This window comes from Euleptes europaea, chromosome 4 (assembly GCF_029931775.1).
Source record: "Euleptes europaea isolate rEulEur1 chromosome 4, rEulEur1.hap1, whole genome shotgun sequence".
Classification (NCBI taxonomy): domain Eukaryota; kingdom Metazoa; phylum Chordata; class Lepidosauria; order Squamata; family Sphaerodactylidae; genus Euleptes; species Euleptes europaea.
The window spans coordinates 1,183,164-1,205,163 of record NC_079315.1 but is presented as its reverse complement, the minus strand read 5'-3'; the positions used below and the strand labels follow the sequence as shown (position 1 = coordinate 1,205,163).

Genomic DNA, 22,000 nt, shown 5'->3' with positions numbered 1-22,000 from the left:
ATCTTGGAATTCCCGTTCCTCCTTTTAATATAAGTTTCCTTCCATAATTTTACAGCAGCTCCAATAACATTTACCATCAGTTAATATGTTGTCTGGGAACCAAGCGGCGTCCTCCTCTTTTAAATGGACCTTTTGCGGCATAAACTACGTTCCAATAAAAAGTGAAGAGAAAATTATGAATTCATTAAACCACTTTGGTATCTTTGGAGCTACATATAATATTTATATTCCAAATCCTGTAAAAATATGCTTTAATATCTTTAGGCAACCATAAGGGCTTAAATATTTATAAAACGGCTAAAGATAAAGCATGGCCCTCTTATTCCGACGTACAGATGATGTAAGGCGCACAATCAAAGACAATAACGCTCTCCACCCATCCGTCATCTTAAAGGAGCCTTTCGACTCGGGTTCCCTCGTGGGTCGTCTGCGGGAGAGTTGCTGCCTGCGCCGGGCACTCCAGAGGAGCCGGCTCCTTAAAAACTACCAAGAGTGCTATACTTCACATAAAACAGGGTTTTCGGAAAATGGAGACCGAACGATAAATCTGCGAGCCAAACAGCTCCGAGTGGGGCTTCAAAATATGGCTGTATTTATCTCTGGGACATCTGGGAAACAGGAAGCGTTTTTGATTTAATATTTCATAACACAGAGGCAATTGCTTCCTTGCCTGGTGTATAATTAATGCTCATAAAAAGGAGAGGTTTCGTGTGTGTGTGTGTTTTTAAATGTTGTTTCTCTGTGTCAGAAATAAAAATAAATGCGCACCTGCATATTAAAAGGTTTTGCTTCCCCTCCTTTTAAGATGCAAAACAGCAAATAGTAATAAAAAGGAGATAACAATTAAATGTTTGTGACTACATTATTTCTCTCCCCCTGTCCATTTTTGCCTTTCTCATTTGGCCAGGGCTGGTTTGCCTCTGATTCTGTGATCGGATGCACCGAAAGGTGTGTCTAGCAATTTGCATTCAAGGCCGTCTGCTTTCGGATCCGTTGGTTCCGTTCTCCCATATACACCTACAGTAGGGTTGCCAACCACCAGGTACTAGCTGGAGCTCTCCTGCTGCTCCAACTGATCTCCAGCCGATAAGAGATCAGTTCCCCTGGAGAAAAATGGCTGCTTTAATTGGACTCTATGGCATTGAAGTCCCTCCCCTCCCCAAACGCTGCCCTCCTCAGGCTCCACCCCAAAAACCTCCCACCGGTGGCGAAGAGGGACCTGTCAACCCTAAGCTGGGTCCAAATTTCAGAGGAGGATTGCAGCTGGTAGGATGGAACTCTTGTCATTCATTTGGACTAGAGGGTGGTCTCCTCAAGAGTAGCAAAGAGGACATGGGGAAAGGTGGCTGGATAGGATGCAACATGACCAGCATCCTGCAGTCTGCAAGAACCCAGACATGATCTGAATCGGGGCCTCCGACCTTTCTGAGCCTGTGGCCGCCTTAACAATTCTGACACGGCGTGGTGGGCGCAGCCTCAAAATGGCTGCCACAGGAGGCGGGGCCGTGGCTGGCGCAGGTGACCTTCAGTCACACCATGAAGATCCTAGTGCTGTGGTGACCGCTGTTGCCAAAGTAACGTTTTAAAAACTCTGCACAGCCAATCGAGTCTTCGATGGCCAATAGCCCCACCCGCTTTCTAAAAAGACTAGGCAGGCACCAGGAAAGGTGTGTTGTCTGGCACCACGGCACCCATGAGCACCATGCTGGGGACTCCTAGTCTAAATTGTGCCACTGTGTGTGTATGGGGGAGGGGCGAGGTCCTCCCACCTTTCTACTGGGAGACTGCAAACTGGGACCCCAGGCAAATCACACCTTCCTGTCCCATGCTTTAATTCCTGGTCTGCATAGGTATATCTGTGAGCTGGACCCCTGAGGATTAGACAGACGGCAACATGTATCATTCTGCTGTGGCTGTTGGGTAGGAAGAAGAAGAAGAGGAGGTAGAAGAGGAGGAAGAAGAGGAAGAGGAAGAGGAGGAGGAAGAAGAAGAAGAAGAGTTGGTTTTTATATACCAACTTTCTCTACCTTTTAAGGAGAATCAGACTGGCTTACAATCACTTTCCCTTCCTCTCACCACGACCGACACCTTTTGAGGGAGGTGGGGCTGAGAGAGTTTGGAGAGAACTGTGACTAGCCCGAGGTCACCCAGCAGGCTTCAAGTGGAGGAGTGGGGAATCGAATCCGGTTCTCCAGATTAGACTCCACTGCTCCTAGCCCCTACACCACGCTGGTTAGGGAACTGTGCTGTGGAGTGGAAGGCTGGGTCCTAACTATGGCTTCCTTGACATTCCCTGCACCTGCCATCGTTATTGCTGGCATGGTGAACATTATTTTACGGTGGTCAATTCATCATTTCTCCCTTGGTGGGATTTACACCTTCCTAACCCCTGGGAACATCTGTCAGGGTTGCTTCATTTTTCTCTTTAAAGCAGTTCCAGGTGGTATCTGGGTACACAGAGGATCTCAACAGCCTTGTAGGGACATGAGCGACTGCAGGCATTGAGGGACCATAGGATTGCCCTGCTCGGAGATTATTTTCCCAGAGTCATCCATGGCTCTCTGTCTTTATTTTCCTTTTCCCATGTATTGCTGGGCCCATTACAAGAATTGTAAATGGAGCTCGCAGAAGGATTACTTATGTGGTTGAAATACAGTTCCCAGGGAAAACTCTCATAAGTAGAAGTCATTCAGAAAATGGTTCTCTGAATGCTCGAGCGCTGAACTACATCTGAACTGTTGCACTGTAATCTGTTTTGTAAACCAAAAAAAAACCCCATGTTACTCAGCAATCCCTCTTCCTGCTCTAATCCCACTTCATACCTACTATAAGGTGGCTTTTTATTGTTCAGTAAGAGGCTTTAATGAAATGTATTGTCCTTATTATATAGGATTCAACATAACAGCTAAATCATTAGATGATAAAATAAAATTACTGGGCTGGTTGTCCAAAGTTACTACCCAGTAGTATTACTGTACAGTACATATAAATCTCTAACCAGTTAAGTATAATTGTATTTATGTATTTGCGAAGGAAGCTTCCAAGCAGTTTCCATTACAAAGGGGAAAAATATTTTGTATTGAGTTCTTTTCAGTAAGCATCAGCAGGTTTAGGAAGAAGAAATATGAAGAGGGAATACTAAAAGAAATGGGATGCTGTATCATAGAATCATAGAGTTGGAAGGAACCATCAGGGTCATCTAGTCCAAATTCCTGTATAATACAGGAAATTCACAACTGCCTCTGCCTACACCCCCAGTGACCCTTACCCCATGCCCAAAAAATGTCCAAAAAAAATTCCTCCAGGATTCCTGGCCAATCTGGCCTGGAGGGAAATTGCTTCCTGACCCCAAAGTGGCGATCAGCATTTCCCTGGGCCTGTAAGAAGGAGTCACAAGAGCCAAACACTAACACAACCCTTCCTGCCCTCCCTCTTACGATCTGCCCAAGTTCACAAAATCAACATTGCTGTCATAATGGCCATCTAAGGTAAAGATAAAGGTCCCCTGTGCAAGCACCGGGTCATTCCTGACCCATGGGGTGACGTCACATCCCGACGTTTTCTAGGCAGACTTTGTTTACGGGGTGGTTTGCCAGTGCCTTCCCCAGTCGTCTTCCCTTGACCCCCAGCAAGCTGGGTACTCATTTTACTGACCTCGGAAGGATGAAAGGCTGAAGTCAACCTTGAGCCGGCGACCTGAAACCAACTTCTGTCGGGATCGAACTCAGGTTGTGAGCAGAGCTTTTGATTGCAGTACTGCAGCTTAACACTCTGCGCCACGGGGCTCTTATAATGGCCATCTAGCCTCTGCTTAAAAACCTCCAAAGGAGAGCCCACCACCTACTGAGAAAGCCTGTTCCACTGAGGAACCGCTCTGTCAGAAAGTTCTTCCTAATGTTTAGCCAAAAACCTCTTTTGATTTAATTTCAACCCGTTGGTTCTGGTCCGACCTTCTGGGGCAACAGAAAACAACTCCGCACCCTCCTCTATATGACACCCCTTCAAGTACTTGAAGATGGTTATCATATCTCTGGAGTAAAACAAGGTACTTCTTGGCAGTCTGTTATCTTCAGCCACCTAATACACAAGGTGGCAGTGTATAATAAGAGGAAAGGGATCCATACATTGATGATCCCTCCTCCGAGAAGTCATTAATCGTCCTAGTTCATGCACATGTGCAGAGGCCAGGGGTCCCCAACTTTTGTAAGGCTGTGGGGACCTTCGGGATTTTGAGAGGGTGTGGTGAGCGCAGCCCCAAGATGGCTTCCACAGGAAGTGGAGCCAAACCCAAAATGGCTGCCCCAGAAGGCGGACCCAGGCAAGAGTACCCCCCCTCCTCACACCTCCTGGCAAGAAGGAAATCCTGAAGGGGGAATGGAACCAGACTCTAATAAAAAAAAAAGCCCAGTTGCTTACCAGTCCTCCTCATCTTCACGTGAATGACAGAAGACAGTAACGGGTGCTGTCTTGCAATGGCCCTGCCCATGTGAACTTTTAGCTTGTAAAATAATCTTTGAGAAATCTTGAAAAACTTACAAGATTCCAGCAAACCAGAGAGATGCTCAGAGAAAGCAAAAATTAATGGATCCCAATGAACCTAGCTATATGTGCCAAGTGCTTTTCTACTTCACCATCCACATTCACAATCTGAATGAAAAGGGTGAGTGAAAAATCCGATCCTTAGTTTTGCAAAAGGCCACAAAAATTGGGAAGAAATTCAGATAGCAGAGATCACAGGTTTAGAATCCAAAAATAGCCTTAACGAATTGTACCGGGCCGTAAAAAAGAACTAAAATGGAATTCAACAAAGAGAAATGACAAGTATTACATCCTGGAAAGAAAAATCAATTGTCGAAAGGGAAACTAGGGTGGAGATGGCAGGGCTGGACCACTGTTGGGGGGGAAAAAACAAGCTGTGAAGAGTCGGTCAGAATCCTGGAGAAAACGCACAACCAAGAACAGACGAAAGCAGCATGTTTTGGATGGCTTTAACAGAAATACTCCATGCAAGCTTCAGGGGAAAAAATAGTGTAGATTAAGGGGGTTACCGCACTTTGTATTCCCAGCGATGTATTAAGAGTTTGAAAATGTTGTAAAAAACATCGCTTTAAAAGGGTTTTTGGATACCACGGCTTATAAATGGTTGGCAGACGTCTTTACAGCTAAAGGGGCCAAACAAAGTGCGAACAGTATTTTTTATAACGTTTTCAAACTCTTAATGCATCGGTGGGAATACATAGAAAGTGCGAACAGTATTTTTTATAACATTTTCAAACTCTTAATACATCGCTGGGAAAACAATTGCAGTAACCTCCTCTGTTTGTGAATATCGGTAACCCGAGCCAAAAATAATCTCGAAAATCGCCATTTCGGCTAATTTCGGCATTTGGATTTAGGTAAAGGTAAAGGTCCCCTGTGCAAGCACCGGGTCATTCCTGACCCATGGGGTGACGTCACATCCTGACGTTTCCAAGGCAGACTTTGTTAACGGGGTGGTTTGCCAGTGCCTTCCCCAGTCATCTTCCCTTTACCCCCAGCAAGCTGGGTACTCATTTTACCGACCTCGGAAGGATGGAGGCTGAGTCAACCTTGAGCCGGCTACCTGAAACCAACTTCCATTGGGATTGAACTCAGGTCATGATTTACCGGGCGGGGGGGGGGGGGGGACTGCGGGAATTAGCCAAGCCAAATAGGCGATTCTTGATTTCAGTTTCAGCTGGAGGAGGCATTTTTGGAGGTGGAGCCCCTAAATTCACAGCATAGCTTGAAGGGACTCTCCTTGCATGACTCCCGAGGTTTTGTGAAGATTGGGTCAGGGGGTCCAATTTTATGGGGTCTGGAAGGGGTCGCCCCCCTCCACAGAGAAACATTGCTGCTCTTAATCACTACACCACGCCAAACATTATGGGTTGGAGTCCTTGGTCATTTTCTGTTGGTGTCAATCACCATCTCTTTAATTTTTAATGTGCCCTTTCTACAAGGAGCTCACAGGAGCATCCCCTGCCCCCAGCAGCCCCTCCACCACCAATCAGCAGGTCTGTCAGGGGGACCTACTGGCAGCAAGGGGAAGCCAAGGCCAGCAGCACAACTTCTGGTGCGAACTAAAATGATGTCCACTCTGGTATTTGGACAAAAGCTGTGACAAATGGTGTCCACCATAGAGGTTTTGCCCAAATAACAGAGCATCCCACGTCACCAGCGATGACATCACTTGGGGCGTGTGCCAGAAGTGACGCCATTGTGATGCTGGCCAAGGGCTTCTCCTACTGCCAGTAAGTCACCCCCCACCCCGCCAGTCGCCAGGAGGGACCTGGCAACCCTACTCAGGGAGGTGTACATGGTTTTCACCAGCAAGAAGGGGGTAATTTTCATCCTTATTGTAGCTGAGCTCCCAAGAATGCAGATTTTAGGAGGCGAAGGATGTTCAGGAATGGCATGTGGAGGAGAAATGGGGGATCTTGGCAGGAACTAGTGAAAGTCACCTCTTCTGTTGGCAGAAAATGACCTTTGGGATGCATGAACACATTTCGAGAGAGAGGCTTCAAATGAAAGCAGAGGATTAAAAAGATAGTGAAGCATAGATTTTTTTTGGGGGGGAGGGAGCAGAATTTTTAACAAGGCAAAAAACTATATACAATGCTTGATCTTAGCCCAAAGGAGATTGGGAATTGTGTAAAAGTTAGACCTGCTGCTAAATTTCACCAGAAATGAGATAACAAGGCAAATGTGGACACGGAGCAATCACAACGTAAAGTATTCCTTGAATGTGTGGTTCGGCGTCACAGAGTTTCCCCTGAAGGAATATTTTGAGGCATCTTTGAATGTTTGGATGAAATTAGAAGGAAGCAAGTATGCAAGAAGAGTTTCAATTATTGACATTCATTACTGAAACTAATGACATTTATCAAGGAAGGATGAAATTTACCAGCTAGTGAAATTCACTGGGGTGGGGGGAGAATGAATGCCCTAAGTTAATACTGAAATGTTGAGGCAGGTTTGGAGGCGTCTGCTTACAGGGAACATCTGTGACATTTCAAGGGAAGGAAGAAGAATTTGAAATATGCTAGGGGTCATCATTTCAAACAAGGTTTTGCTAGGGTTGCCAACCTCCAGGTGGTGGCTGGAGATCTCCTGTTATTACAACTGATCTCCAGGCGACAGAGGTCAGTTCCCCTAGAAATAACGGCTGCTTTAGAAGGTGGACTCTATGGCTTTGAGAACCAGCATGGTGTAGTGGTTAAGAGCAGTGGTTTGGAGCAGTGGAGTCTGATCTAGAGAACTGGGTTTGATTCCCCACTCCTCCACATGAGCGGCAGACACTAATCTGGAGAATCGGATTTGTTTCCCCACTCCTAAACATGAAGCCTGCTGGGTGACCTCGGGCTAGTCACAGTTCTCTCCAAACTCTCTCAGCCCCACCTACCTCACAGGGCGTCTGTTGTGGGGAGGGGAAGGGAAGGTGATCGTAAGCCAGTCTGATTCTTTCTTAAGTGGGAGAAAAAGTCAGCATATAAAAAACAACTCTTCTTCTTTTTCTTCTTCTTTGTACCCCACTGAGGTTCATCTTTCTATGAGTTCTTTTACCAAACATGCACATTTGGATTATAAAATCAACCAGGAAATGCTTTGGATTCTGTTCTAATGTGTCAATACTCAGTTTTGTATAGAGCTGCATTGAGTGACTTGTAAACATTTCAAGATCTAGCCATTAAAAAAGAAAGTGCTTTTAAAACTACTTCCTGAGGAGGGAGGCCGCACCCCCTTTTATGTATGGAAAATTCTACAGAAACAGATATTAAAGGATTTCTTTTCTTATGAAGTGATTCTAAAAAGGAGATAGAACTGCATATTTACATTTGCTTATTTGATCCTGTCAGTTTCAAAGTTGTCCCTTAATGTTCAGTTGAAATGCCTCTTGGAGCTCGGGGTTTTTTTAATGAATTGTTTTTGGAACGGCTGTTTGGCTCCAGGAATGATTTACCGCCTCAACGTAAACCGTTAGGATTACAAACAGCTGTCGAAACGGTTGACAGTGGCCCAGCTTGGCTTTGTGCTGGTTTTGCAAAGAGGTGAAACTGAAATGCGGTTGGGACAGATTCCCCAGTTATCAGGCAAGAAGAACGGGGCCCACGCGAGAACAGCCGGCCCTCGTCCCGAGGCACATCTGCAAGGAACAGAAGGGATGCCGCTCTTCACGGCCAACTTTTTGGCCACACGTGGTCTCCGAGCCGAGCGATTTCACTTAAAAATGCCATCACATTAGACGCAGGGTCATGACGAGGCCTAAGCCGAAACAGTTCCTGCGGCTCCCCTTTCGCCTGCGATTTGGGGGCGGGCTCTACAAACAATGGGGCAAGACCGAGAAGAGTCCTTGGTCTTGTATGCATGGCTGTTTCACTTGTAGGGCTGCCAGGTCCCTCTTTTCCACCAATGGGAGGTTTTTGGGGTGGAGTCTGAGGAGGGCAGGGTTTGGGGAGGGAAGGGACTTCAATGCCATAGAGTCCAGTTGCCAAAGCGGCCATTTTCTCCAGGGGAACTGATGTCTATCGGCTGGAGATCAGTTGTAATAGCAGGAGATCTCCAGCCACCACCTGGAGGTTTTAGCAATTCAAAACAAAAGCACCAGTTAATATTGTGCAATAAAGATGACAACAATGTTATTGCTATTAGAATATATATATTCAAAAGTAGTTCTAATAAGCACAACCCAAGTTGAGCAGAACACCACAATAATCATTTACAAATGGTCTGAAGAGGACCCAATGTGAAGACGCAAAGGCGTTACAAATGAGTAAATGGCAACGAATGGGCATCATTCAGTCATGCATTTTTCTTCACAGCAATGAAGGACTTATGAAGCTTGAGAAAGTATTGCATGAAATGGAATTATACCGGATTTCCATCGCACTACGTCCGGTCTTTGCTGCCTAAATTATTGCATTTGCACTTTATGGACTCCTAAAAACTGAGCAACTGTGCCTGATATTTACTCATTTGTAACGCTTTTGCGTCTTCACATTGGGTCTTCTTCAGACCATTTGTAAATGATTATTGTGGTGTTCTGCTCAACTTGGGTTGTGCTTATTAGAACTACTTTTGAATATATATTTTCTAATAGCAATAACATTGTTGTCATCTTTATTGCACAATATTAACTGGTGCTTTTGTTTTGAATTGCTAAAACTTCCAATTAGCACTTGTAGCCGTTCTTGATTACTACCACCTGGAGGTTGGCAACCGATTCACTCACCATCACCCCTCCAACGACTTTGGATCTTTATTTGGATTATGCATACCATTTCCAACTGTCAGAGGTTGCGTCGCTCTACCCCTGTGTTTCCCCGCGTTTTCAGAGACCTGTTTTATGTCGAATTTGAAAACGCGGCCAGGGGGAAAGGCAGGGGGAGAGCGAGGCGACCTCTGATGGTCAGAAACAGCATGCATAACCCAAACAAAGTCCCGAAGTGGTCGGAGGGGTGACGGTGAGGGAAACAGCCATGCATAAAAGACTCTTGTGTTTGCCAAGCAAGTGGGCACGTCTCCGGTTGCTTTTTTTGCAGCACGCCACAAAGCCGGTCAACCTTTCCTGACGCAAGACCCACCGAGCTCCAAGCAGATGGCAGTAAGGTCACATGACATCATATGGGGACTACAGTGTTATGACCTCGCCGGTGTCAAGGCCAGGACCATGGGCAGTGGAGTAAAAGAGCCAGGACCCAGAAACACAAACCCAGAAGTCTCTAACCCTTTTCCCCATCGGAAGGTACTTTTGGAATTCTGGCACAGCGTGGTGGACACATCCGCAAAACGGCTGCCGCAGAAGGGGGGGGCCGGCCATGAAACGGCTCCCGCAGTCACACAGTGAAGATCCCTGTGCTGTAGAGGCAGCTGCTGCCAAAGCAATGTTTTTAAAACTCTGCACAGCCATTCAAATCCCCAATGGCCAATCGGAAGCCTTGCTGGGCAAAAGCCCCAGCTGGCCCCACCCACTTTTTAAAAATACTGACGAGAGCCAGGAAAGGTGTCAGCAGGCACACGGGCACCACGCTGGGGACCTTTGCAGAAGCCAAACAACCAGGAGGTGTACCCCAGTGGGGAACAAGGTGCGGGTTAGAGCCATGGGGAATCCCAGGTCATACTGCTATTTCCCACGGCCTCTGCCCATCAACATCTGTACATTTTCAGTGAAAAGTTTGGATTATGATCTCTGGCGTCAGCCAGCTGAGGAACAGGGCCCTCCAAATATGGCTTTTCAAGGCAAGAGATGTTCAGAGGTGGTTTTGCCATTGCCTGCCTCTGTGTGGCACCCCTGGATTTCCTTGGTGGTCTCCCATCCAAGTACTAACCAGGGCCAGCCCTGCTAAGCTTGCGAGAGCTGACGAGATCAGGCTAGCCTGGACCATCCAGGTCAGGGCTCCAAATCTTTGGCCACATTTATTTCTGGCTCTGCCCCGGTCCCTTTAACTATGGCCCAGAACCTGGCGATCTTTGTTCCAACATGTTGTCTCCAGGCCCGTGAATATTTCTGGGTGTCAGGCAACTGTTAAAGGCATGGCGCAGGGGGAAAGGTAACTGCGCCAGGATTGGGGCGCGCGCAAAGCCTCCTCACTGAAGTGTTTGGCACAAATGCACATTTCCCAGCAGAAAGCTGTGTCTGCGATGGCCAGCGTTTGTACCTAATGATGTGAATTGACATGTTCTCCCAGGATAAATAATGCACGTACTTTCAGCAAAAGGAAAGCGACGGCCTCTTCCATAAATAAAAGCACTTAGGAAGGCACCGCCAAGCGGAAGCGCTCTTTGCAGGCCAGCCGACGCAGGATCCACTGCTTTGCATAACGCCGCCAGGGTTGTGCCTCCTGCATACTGAAGACAATCCACTGGGGAAGTTCTGCTGGGAGGGGACAGGAGTTGCTCTCGAGCACAAAAGCATCCTCCTTTGTGCCGCTCCCGTTCATTTGGGGGAGGGGCTTGTGCAGGGGGCCTTCCCCCACCGGACAGTGATGCTCAGACCGCATCTCACAGACACAACTGTCACTCCAAATTCCATTCCCACCAAAGCTGACGCCACCCCCTTTGATCTAATTGCTTCTGACAATGTGAATCGTGGTATTTAACATCCTTCAAGAAAATCTCCCGTTGTGTCGTGGAGGCGCAATAACTAGATCGGAAGTGGTGCGCACGTAAGTGGCTCCATCCTCTCTCCACGAGGCTCAGCGCTTTCTTTTGAGGAGTTTTGAAGAGTCGACCCTCAGCACCGTGTGGCTTCCCTTCTTCATGCGTCCCCTTCCCAAACAAGAGCTCATGTTTCTGATCAGGCCTCGATTACTCAATCCTGTGTTGAAAGGCCAGTTTTGGAATCCAGGGTTAGTTTTTTCCCCCCAGAGTGGCTTTAGTAGCAACCAGTGGTTCACAGAGTCTTGTTCAACCCATCTGCTTGTGGAAAAGTGCTAAGAAACTATGGTCTTTTATACATGGCTGTGTCCCTCGCCGTCACCCCTCTGACAACTTGGGTCTTTGTATTGATTATGCACACTGTTTCCCCTGCATTTCCCCGGGTTTTGCCCGGGTTTTCAGGGACCTGTTTTATCTTAAATTTGAAAACGGGCAAAACGCGGGGAAATGCAGGGGGAGAGCGAGGCGACCTCTGATGGTCGGAAACGGCACGCATAATCAACACAAAGACCAGAAGTCGTCGGAGGGGTGACAGCGAGGGAAACAGCCATGCACAAAAGACTCATATTTGTGATTGTATTTGGGTTATCTTGCTTCTTTGTATTTGTATTGTACTGTATTGGTCTGGAATTTATAATTTTAAAGTATGTTTTAGAGTATGTTTTAATTGATTTTTTTGGTTTTAATTTTAATGCTCTGAGCCCGGCGTGCTGGGAATGAGGGTAGGCTATAAATGCAATCAATCAATAAATAGCACCGCCTGCTCGATCACAGGGGAAGAAGAAGAAGAAGAAGAGGAGGAGGAGGAGGGGGAGGAGGAGGAGGAGAAGGAGGAAAAGGAGGAGGAGGAGGAGGATGTAACCTTTGGGGGGGAAAGGACCGATTTGGGGTGGAAAACTGCAGAAACAACGGAAATGTCTGCCAGAACAAGAGGCAGGGGCAGACTTCATTTGTGTCAGGGAGACCTGCTTCCTTTCTCCTCTCTGTCGATTTCAGTGCAGCCCAACTCTTAAATCTTGTTGCCTGAGCTGAGTTTGAGGGAACCAGCAGAAGATGGGGGCGCTGAAATGATTTTGTTTAGTTGGAAGGAGGGGGTTGTTTTTGGCTGTGGTTGTGACCTTCAAAATGCAACGGGCTATGAAGAAATACACAGAAATATCCCTTGCAATCAAATTTGCACAGAACAATCCCGATTACAGAATTCATTTTTCCATGCTGCAATGGCAGGATTTGGTGGCAGACACATTAGAAGCACCCTGTCTTGTTTGTGGGTTCCCATTTCAGAAGATTTTAGAAGATGGAAAAAAAAACCTTCTTAGATTTGTTGTGTGTTTTAATCCTCCCTATGACCTGGGGATAGCATTGATGAAAAAGAAAATTAACGTGAGGTCACTATTGAGCACTCTTTTAATCCCTTTATACTTTCCAATCAAGAAATCATCAAGAATTTTCAAGAAATGCCAACAGATGATTTCAAGTTGAAATGGTAACCATTATATGTATTTCAAGTTCTTCTGGCTTCTGGTGAACATAGTATTTCAAATTAGGTTTTAGTATTAGAAGTTTGTAATCTTAGATCATTGACATTAAAAAGAGTATGCAATAACAGCATTGTAATAGTCTTTATTTGATTATTAATAACCAACCAAGAGCTTCCAATTTTCTTGTTTCTTAATATGTAATTCAGAAGGACAATTAATATAAGATTTCAATAGTGTAAGCTTACAAGTTGATAATGGAGGTATGTACCTATTATTATATAGAAGCTTGGACATGGACATATGGTTCTTATATGATTTCCCCCCTTCTTTTCCCTCTCTTTTTTCTGTATCCTAATATATAAAAATAAAAAGTATTTATTAAAAAAAAAGAATTTTCAAGAAAAGGTGTGAGACCCTCCCTGCTGATTTTTATACAACCCCCTTCTTAAAACTCTTTCCTCTTTCCTTCTCTTCTTTTCCTTTAAAGGTGGTCTTGTGATAAGCATTATTATTGTGCCGCATGGCATTTGGCTGCAAACACCCTTGTCAGGCAGCATTTGCAATTATCCCGTTTTGCATCCGGCCTGAGGACGGCTCACCTCCGGCAGTGTGACGTGTACCAACGTGACTTTTCTGCAACAAATTTGCAGGCTGTGGAACTGTGTGGATTTAGCCCTCGCCTATCCAAGAGAGAAATGAAATAACATTCTCTGCTCGGTCCCTTCTCGCTCCCTGGTTCAGATCGCCAAAATTTGTGTCTGTGTGCGTTTGCGTGTGTGTGCACTGAAGAGAGGTGTTGCGACCATTCCTTTAAAGCCCCATCATACCAATCAGCAGGTTTAACTGTCAAGCGAGCTGATGTAAGGTCCCTTTGAATTACGGAGTGAGGGATATTCTTCCTGCCAGGTCCTGTCCCCTGTAGGCACCATCGAGAAGTATTATAGGGCAGTTCTTACCTTGGGAATTAGCCTGCAAGACCCCGATGCTGTCATCAAACTGCATAGACTTGATGTTGAGTGACGCCAAGATGCATTCCTTGTCCTGCAGCGAGGAATCATCAATATTATTCTGATTGGCTGACAGGATTACGCACATGTCGCAGAGGTTGATGTTGACAGCCCTTAAATCAGCTCGACTTAATGGTGTACCCTTTGGCAGAGAGAGAGAGAGAGAGGGCGGGGGGGGGGAAGAGAGAGAGAAAGGGAGAAAAACAAATTAAATACTGAGAAGGAGCTTTGGGAAATTATTTAACAAGTATCCCTTTTATGCTCTGACATTAAGCTGGTCTAACTATGTGCCAGGGAATAGAAGAAATGTGCTAATCTAAAGGGTAGTTGGTGCTGATGGCAGCATTTTAGCGTGAAGTCTCAATACTCAGTCAAGCTATTACTAACAAACAAGGAACAGGGAGGATGCCAGCACGCGGCATCTCGCCCGCAAACTCCAAATCGTCCTGGTTTCCGTCGTCCCCCCGTTCGGCGAGCTCTGCTTTTCGGAGCGTAGCAAAGGAAGAGTGTTCCAAACATCCGCCGATCAAAATATCGAGTCAAGTAAGTTCTGGCCAAAAGGGTAACCGTTGAAAGCAGGGATGGCTTTATGGGCCTAAGCGCGAGAACGAGAAACCCATTTGTCTAAATAGCCCAAACAAAAACTACCTGAAGCTATACACAGGAAAGGTTAATCGTTTCCTCCTAATTCCTCCCACCATGTGCTTAAATAAACAGGCTAATATTTAAAGCCCTTTGAAACAGAAACAGGACGCTAAGTCAAAATGGACTGTCGCTGTACTGTTTCCTGGAAGCAAAATTGCCTATTAGACAATGCAAGCGTTTACAGTAAAATGTTGTTGTGCTCCTTTGTTTTCATTCTTTTGTTTGGCAACTGACCCTTTAATCTTGAAATATGTTTCCTTGGGAGTAAAGGGGGACATGTGTCTACATGGCCCTCATGTACAGACCGCAAAGCAGTGTTTACCTAAATATGAGTGTAATTTAAAAAACAAACAAAAAAACTCTTGACCCCTGAATGCTGTGTTTCTGTATCCTCGGCATTCGAGCACAGGGTGCTCAAGGATCTCGCTCAGGAGATAAGGGTCTGGCGAGTGTTGTGCCAATCATCTGGAGACTCTACACAGTACAGTGACTTTGGGGGGCTCCGTCGGGCAGTTTAGATTGGCACTAGGAGGCACTGATTTCTGCGGGGAAGGACCGGCACACATTTCCTCGATTTCTGCACTCATTTGACGTGACTCACGGTTGAACTGGGCGGCTGTTTATTTCTTTACTTTGAGGTCTCTATCCTGCCTTCCCTGTGCACGAAGCAACTCACAACAGATACAAAGGCAGCAATTCCAGCACGAAATAATTGGCTCTACTCAAAAGCATTGCATTTCTGAGGTGATGCTGGGAGATCTGTTTTCTGGCTGGTTGTAGAGACCTCTGGGAAGAGCCCCGTGGCGCAGAGTGTTAAGCTGCAGTACTGCAGTCAAAAGCTCTGCTCACGACCTGAGTTCGATCCCCACAGAAGTCGGTTTCAGGTAGCCGGCTCAAGGTTGACTCAGCCTCCCATCCTCCTGAGGTCGGTAAAATGAGTACCCAGCTTGCTGGGGGTAAAGGGAAGATGACTGGGGAAGGCACTGGCAAACCACCCCGTAAACAAAGACTGCCTAGGAAACGTCGGGATGTGACGTCACCCCATGGGTCAGGAATGACCCGGTGCTTGCACAGGGGACCTTTTACCTTTTTTTAAAAAAAGATACCTCTGCAATAGGGTTTCCTCCAGAGGAAGTGATCTCTATAGTCAGTTGCAATTCCAGGAGATCCCTACAGCAAGGGAGCATGGAGGGTAGATGGCCTGCTTGGCTTTTTTTTTTAAGTGCTCAACATGGTACAGTGTGAAAAGGAGGGCCTCATTTGCCGAGTGGCGGGGATGTAAACCAGCAACTGGGAAGGGGCTAATGCCAACTCCCTGGCACTGTGTCCCTGAATGTTTAGAGAGGCAGACTCCCCTCCATGTTGTATACGTTTAGGACTGCGAACATAAATATACACACAGCAAGATTAAAATGATGAATCAGCCGGAAGAGAAGATGTTCAAATTCTAGTAGTGTGATCCTAAGCAGAGCTATACCCTCGGAGGTTCATGGACTTTGATGAACTTAGAGGAGTATAACTGCTTCAGATTGCTTCGTGGCTGACCTTGAACTAGGGTTTCCAGGTCCCTCTTTGCCACCAGAGGGAGGTTTTTAGGGTGGAGCCTGAGGAGGGCAGGGTTTGGGGAGGGATTTCAATGCCATAGAGTCCAACTGCCCAAGCGGCTGTTTTCTCCTGGGGAACTGATCTCTATCAGCTGGAGATCAGTTGTAATGGCAGGAGATCTCCAGCTACTACCTGGAGGTTGGCAACTCTACCTTGGGCACAATTCAAACGACACAGTAGCTGCACACAAATCTTTCTCGCCTATGGTTTGGTGTGACAGGAAAAGGGATTAGGATCGATGTGCTGACTCCTTTTACATGGGCACCAGTATGGCTTCCCTCTGGGGCACAGAGAGGGTGGCTCATGAAGTCTGCATGTACTGAGATAAGTGCACAAAATAAGGAATCTTTAAACGAAGTACTACCCAGGCCACATGGAGCAGATCGTAGGTGAGCACATTATGCCTGGCATGATAAAAATGGGCATCAAAAACAGGTGCAGAGGTAGCTCTTCTACTGCATTGGGGAGGGGCCGTGGCTCAGTGGCAGAGCCTCTGCTTGGCATGCAGAAGGTCCCAGGTTCAATCCCAGCATCTCCAGTTAAAGGGACCAGGCAAGTAAGGTGATGTGAAAGACCCCTGCCTGAGACCCTGGAGAGCCGCTGCTGGTCTGAGTAGACGATACTGACCTTGATGGACCGAGGGTCTGGTTCAGTATAAGGCAGTTTCATGTGTTCACGTGTATTCTTCGTTGAATCAGGATAAAATATTTCAGGGAGGGGCCGTGGCTCAGTGGTAGAGCCTCTGCTTGGCATGCAGAAGGTCCCAGGTTCAATCCCTGGCATCTCCAGTTAAAGAGATCAGGCAAGTAGGTGATGTGAAAGACCCCTGCCTGAGACCCAGGAGAGCCACTGCTGGTCTGAGTAGACGATACTGACTTTGATGGACCGAGGGTCTGATTCAGTATCAGGCAGCTTCATGTGTTCCATGTGTACGTTAAAAAAAAAATTTGGGACAAAGGGTGACATACAAGAAAGATGTGGCTTTAAGCGGTGTTGTGAAGCAAGCTGGGGAAGACGGTCTCTCACATTCCAGACTGATTTTTTAAAGAGCTGTGGGTTTTTATGAAGGGGGGGGGGGGAAACAAACGCCGAGCGCTTCATGCGGAAATTATTGCAGTCCTCTTTGCTGCTTTACGCCTTGCTCACTGAATGCGAACAACGATGTAGTCTAAATATGCCCTATGGTTAGCAGTCAGGCATACATGGCAACAGCACATATTGACGGATCGGGCCCCTTTCATTTCTGGACTCCTTGCATTAAAAGGAACTCCTTTCGTACAACCGCCTAAACCCCCTTAAAAAGATGAAATGCTGCTGTCAGGCTGTTAAATATAGCGAAGCCAGCAGGCAACTTGAAGGTCTTTACGGATACAGATAGATTAGGGAGATAGACAAATAATACAAAATGTTTTCAAAGGGTTCACAGGCATAAATAATGCCATAAGTAAAGTCTGTCATTCTGTCAGGAAAAATCATAACATCAAAATTGGCTGCACGCGGGGCAACTGGAGCCAGCGTTCAATAGATAACGTGGCTAATATATTTGATAGCCGCTGAAATTCATCCCTGACAAGGGACTGGGCGCATCAGCAAATTCCTCCTAATAAGGTCTCCCCGGGCTGAGTTTTCATAGATGCAGCAGACGGGGAAAAGGCCAGGTCCTGAGGCCGGTAACCAGACAAAAGTTAAAAGAAAGAAAAAAAGAGTCCAAGATCAAAGCCGGCGTGACTCCATCTAGTTGAGAGGTTCGGAGAGTAGCCGCGTTGGTCTGCCCAAGAAGAGCTAGATTCGAGTCCAGTAGTGCCTTAGACAACAGCAAGATTTTCGGGATATAAGCTTCCGAGAGTCAGCACTCCCTCTGTCAGATACAAGTAGGAAGAGAGGTCCTGATCTGATGAAGGGTGCTTTGACTCTCGAAACCCCAAATATTTTATTGATCCCTAACGCACCACCTGGAGTTTTGTGTACAGTTCTGGAGGCCTCACTTCAAAAAGGATGTTGGCAGGATCGAAGGGTTGCAGAGGAGAGCTGTGGCTCAGTGGTAGAGCATCTGCTTGGCATGCAGAAAGAAAGTCAAAGGTTCAATCCTTGGCATCTCCAGTTAAAAGGGACTAGGCAAGTATGTGATGTGAAAGACCTCTGCCTGAGACCCTGGAAAGCCACTGCCAGTCTGAGTAGACAATACTGACTTTGATGGACCAAGGGTCTGATTCAGTAGAAGGCAGCTTCATGTGTTCATGTTAGGATGATCAGGGGACTGGAGACCAAGCCCTACGAGGAAAGGCTGCGGGAGTTGGGAATATTTAGTCTGGAGGCGGTTGAGGGGGGTCATGATTGCTCTCTTGAAGTATTTGAAGGGCTGTCCCTTAGAGGAGGGCAGGGAGCCATTCCTGTTGGCAGTAGAGGAGAGGACTTGCAAGAATCGGTTTAAATTGTGGGAGGAGAGGTACCAGCTGGATATTAGGGGGGGGGAATTTTTACAGTAGGAGTGGTTCGACAGTGGAATCAGCTACCTAGGGAGGTGGTGAGCTCCCCCTCACTGGCAGTCTTCAAGCAGAGGCCGGACAAACACTTGTCAGGGATGCTCTAGGCTGATCCTGCATTAAGTGGGGGGTTGGACTAGATGGCCTGTATGGCCCCTTCCAACTCTATGATTCTATGATTCTACTGGACATGAATCTAGCTGTTCCACTCAGTTGGTGTCTTTAAAAGGAAGTGGGGAGGGCATGGAAAATGTAGCTTTTCGGACTTACGGGCAAGATGGAGAGTTTGGGGAAGTTATGCAGCGTCTCCCATTCTCTCCTCAGGTACTCAAGAGAGCCCACAAACACAATGTGCTTGAGCTCATGGTAGTGGAAGTTGCTGGCTCGCAGGGGCATCACGAAATTCCGCAACCCAATCAGCGCCGATGTCACATCCCCAAATATGCACACGACCACATGTCCGCTTAGCACGGTCATCGCCGCTTCACTTCGGGTCTGGAAAAGCCAAACAAAGTCAGAGATGAAGACGATATGGAGGAAATCAAGGAGATTTCTTTTCTTTTTTTCTTTACAGAAATGAATGTCGGTGCCAATGAAACCTGGAATAAATTATAGGTTGACACAAGTTATCAGAATAGCCAGGAACACAGACAGTTCTCCCCCAACCCACATACTCTGGGGTGCTAGTTTAGTGGAGCAAACTGCGTTCATCATATAGATGTGAACGATTATTCCAAGGATATCCAGACATGAAGATCACTCAAGACGCGATCCTGCATCGGCCCTAATAAAATGGTTATGAGTCCAATGGAAGTCCTTTCCGTTTGAAGATGATGCATCACTTGATGGACCAGCGCCTCTGTGCAAACTCACTGCACTGATCTCTTTGACCACATCCCTTGTCGAAAGGATAGCAAAGGCCCAAATTGTCCTGGCCAAAGCCTGGCCCGTTACAGGAAACCAGCTAGCGGGGTGGTGTTGTGCATACGTATGTGTGCATGTGTTTATTTTATGCAGCTGTCAGTGTTGCTACAATCCACAGTCCGGCGTTGTTGGCATCTTATTTCTCTGACAGAGAACAGAAAATGGCATGTGAAACCCTAGCTGCACACGAATCTGCGGTACAGCGGTGCAATCCTAAATCAATCAATCAAGTTTTATTTCGATACAATATCAGCTCTGAATAAAAATCAAAGTTAGGTTAAAATAATAAAACAAAATAATAAAAGTTGTTGATTGTGGGAGGGATGATTTGAAGAAGAGGAGGAAATATCTTCTATGGGGAAAGGTTTTCAATTAGCCGTTTACGAATCCCACTAGACCGGAGGCAAAATTTGGCTACTTGAATGGTTATCTCCCGAGAGGAGTCTGCTAAGAGAAGGGAAATTTTAGCTTCTTGCAATCCTAAGTAGAGACACACCTTTCTAATTACATTGACTTCAGTGGACTTTGAGGGGTATAACTCTTGAAACGAGTTTTTCCAAGTTGAAAAAAATGTCTCAACATTGCATTGTGTTGTAATTTTTTTTCTTTTTGAAATAAAAATTATCTTTTTTTAAAAAGTAAGGGATAACTGTGCTTAGAATTGCACTGTAAGTGAATGATTTGTTTGGGTCATGCCCTCCCCAGATATGGGCCAGATGAGCCCTTGGCCTGACTCTGTACTTGACATCCCCACATAACTTCATTATCTCCTAAAACTAAGTCAAAGTACAGTCATGCGTTCCTCACTGAAGACAACAGACATGAGCAGAGGAATGAAATCAAGGGTCTCCAACATGATGCTTTTGTGCACTATAGTTTTTTTTTTAAGTGGGCAGGGCCCGCAAGGCTTCTGATTGGCCAATGGAGATTTGATTGGTTGTGCAGATCTTTTAAAAAATTGCTTTGGTGGCAGCTGCCGCCCCAGCACAAGGATCTTCACTGTGTGACTCAAGGTAAGCTGCGCCAGCCATTCTGTGGTAGGCGCCAACTCCAGTGGCAGCCATTATGTGGGAGCCTTTTTGCGGCTGTGCCCACCACAATGAATCAGAATTCCAAAGGTGCCTACAGGCTCAAAAGGGTTGGGAACCCCTGAATTAAACATATATAATTAACTTGGGGATTCTGTAATTTGGCAAAACAGATTTTTATCCTAAGTAGTGGGAATGTAGCAGAGCTAAATCTTATTGGAGGAAAGGGATTAAAATTGTATCTAAAGGTCTGGAAATAGATATTCCGGCGAAACCAGAAACAATTCTTTTAGATTATTGACCAGATGTGCAAAAGGAATTTTGTGATAAATGTCTCCATATGGTAACAACAGCAAGAATAAATTTCGCGAGATACCGGAAACAAATTTCCAGATTTAAATAATTGGATGGATAAAGTCAAAGAGACCTACGTATTAATTAAACTGACTTGCTAGCAAAAAAACACACAAAACCCCCCCACTAAAGATCTAGATAGTTGTATGTAACCCAATACTTTCTAGAATGGAAAATACGCTTAAAAGTTTAGAATGTGGAGATGAGGACAAGTAAAGCGTTTATTGGTTTTGGGACGTTCTATGGGTTACTGTTTGAAATGATGTATGAGTTTTTTTGAATTTTGTGATTTGTTTCATTTTTTAAATTTTATTTTGTTTTTATATAATGGGGTACAGAAAAAAAGAAATGGGGGGAAGAGGAATCTGGAAAAAATATATCCATATCTTTGTCCGAGGTTTCAATATGCGACCACCGCCGCAAGAATTCTATACGCAAACTACTGGAAAACCTGTATGATTCCCGACATCACTGAGTAGACTAATAGACCATTTGACTTTGCTTTGATGTTCAAACTGACATATTTGATGAAAATGAATTCAATAGAAGACTTCAAGATAAAATGGCAGCCACTATATGATCATTACTCACATGCCTTAAACTTTTCTGTTTTTTAGTGTGCAATTATGAAGACTGCTAAACTGGTAATTAGCATTAGAAACCTGTAGTTTCAGTTTAAGTGATGAAGAAATGTGTAGGTATCATAATGAACCTCGGACAAAGATATGAATTTCGTGGGTTTTTTTAATGTAAAAATATTTTTTTAATAAATAATAATAATTTAGCTTGGGGAGAGACTATCGGGGGTGGAGGGCGGGGCATGGGAGCTGAAGATGTTCTTCCCAATGTTACACATGTTGTGTGAATTAAGAAATTTGGCCCTCACCCAAAGATATTGTTTTGTTCAGAGCAGATCTTAACAATAGGGAAGCTAACCAGCCACCTGAGTTTCTATGATAGCTCCCAGGAAGGGGGATTAATATGTTTCCACCCCCTTGCCCCCAACCACCCTTTTCATGCAAATAGAGGAAATTAAAGTTAAGTCACAATCAGATAAGGAGGGCATTCCCAATGTCGTCGTTTTTTTAAAAAACATGCAAACTTTTTGCAGTGGAGCATTAAGGTCATTAGTGTCGTATCTGTTTGAAATATATTTAAAATATTCCAGTTGACATCTGTCGCCCTTAGTTATTAAGCAATGCATGGGAGAGTTGTCTACAGTGGTCTAGCGCACACTGCAAAATGCATATCAATTTGAGCAGCTCTGAATCAAACTCGTAACAATTTACTCAGCGGAA

General features: G+C 45.6%; 1 protein-coding gene across 5 annotated transcripts in view; it reads right to left on the bottom strand.

The window, feature by feature from the left end:
* The window catches only part of KCNMA1 (potassium calcium-activated channel subfamily M alpha 1), a 372,162-nt gene that overhangs the window by 41,225 nt on the left and 308,937 nt on the right, over positions 1-22,000 (bottom strand). For all 5 annotated transcript variants that reach the window (XM_056848906.1, XM_056848907.1, XM_056848910.1 and 2 more), the window contains 2 exons: positions 18,667-18,891; positions 13,613-13,805 (listed from right to left, as the gene is read on the bottom strand). In XM_056848906.1, coding sequence (XP_056704884.1) covers positions 13,613-13,805; positions 18,667-18,891 — 418 coding nt within the window. The remainder of the gene's footprint in view (positions 1-13,612; positions 13,806-18,666; positions 18,892-22,000) is intronic.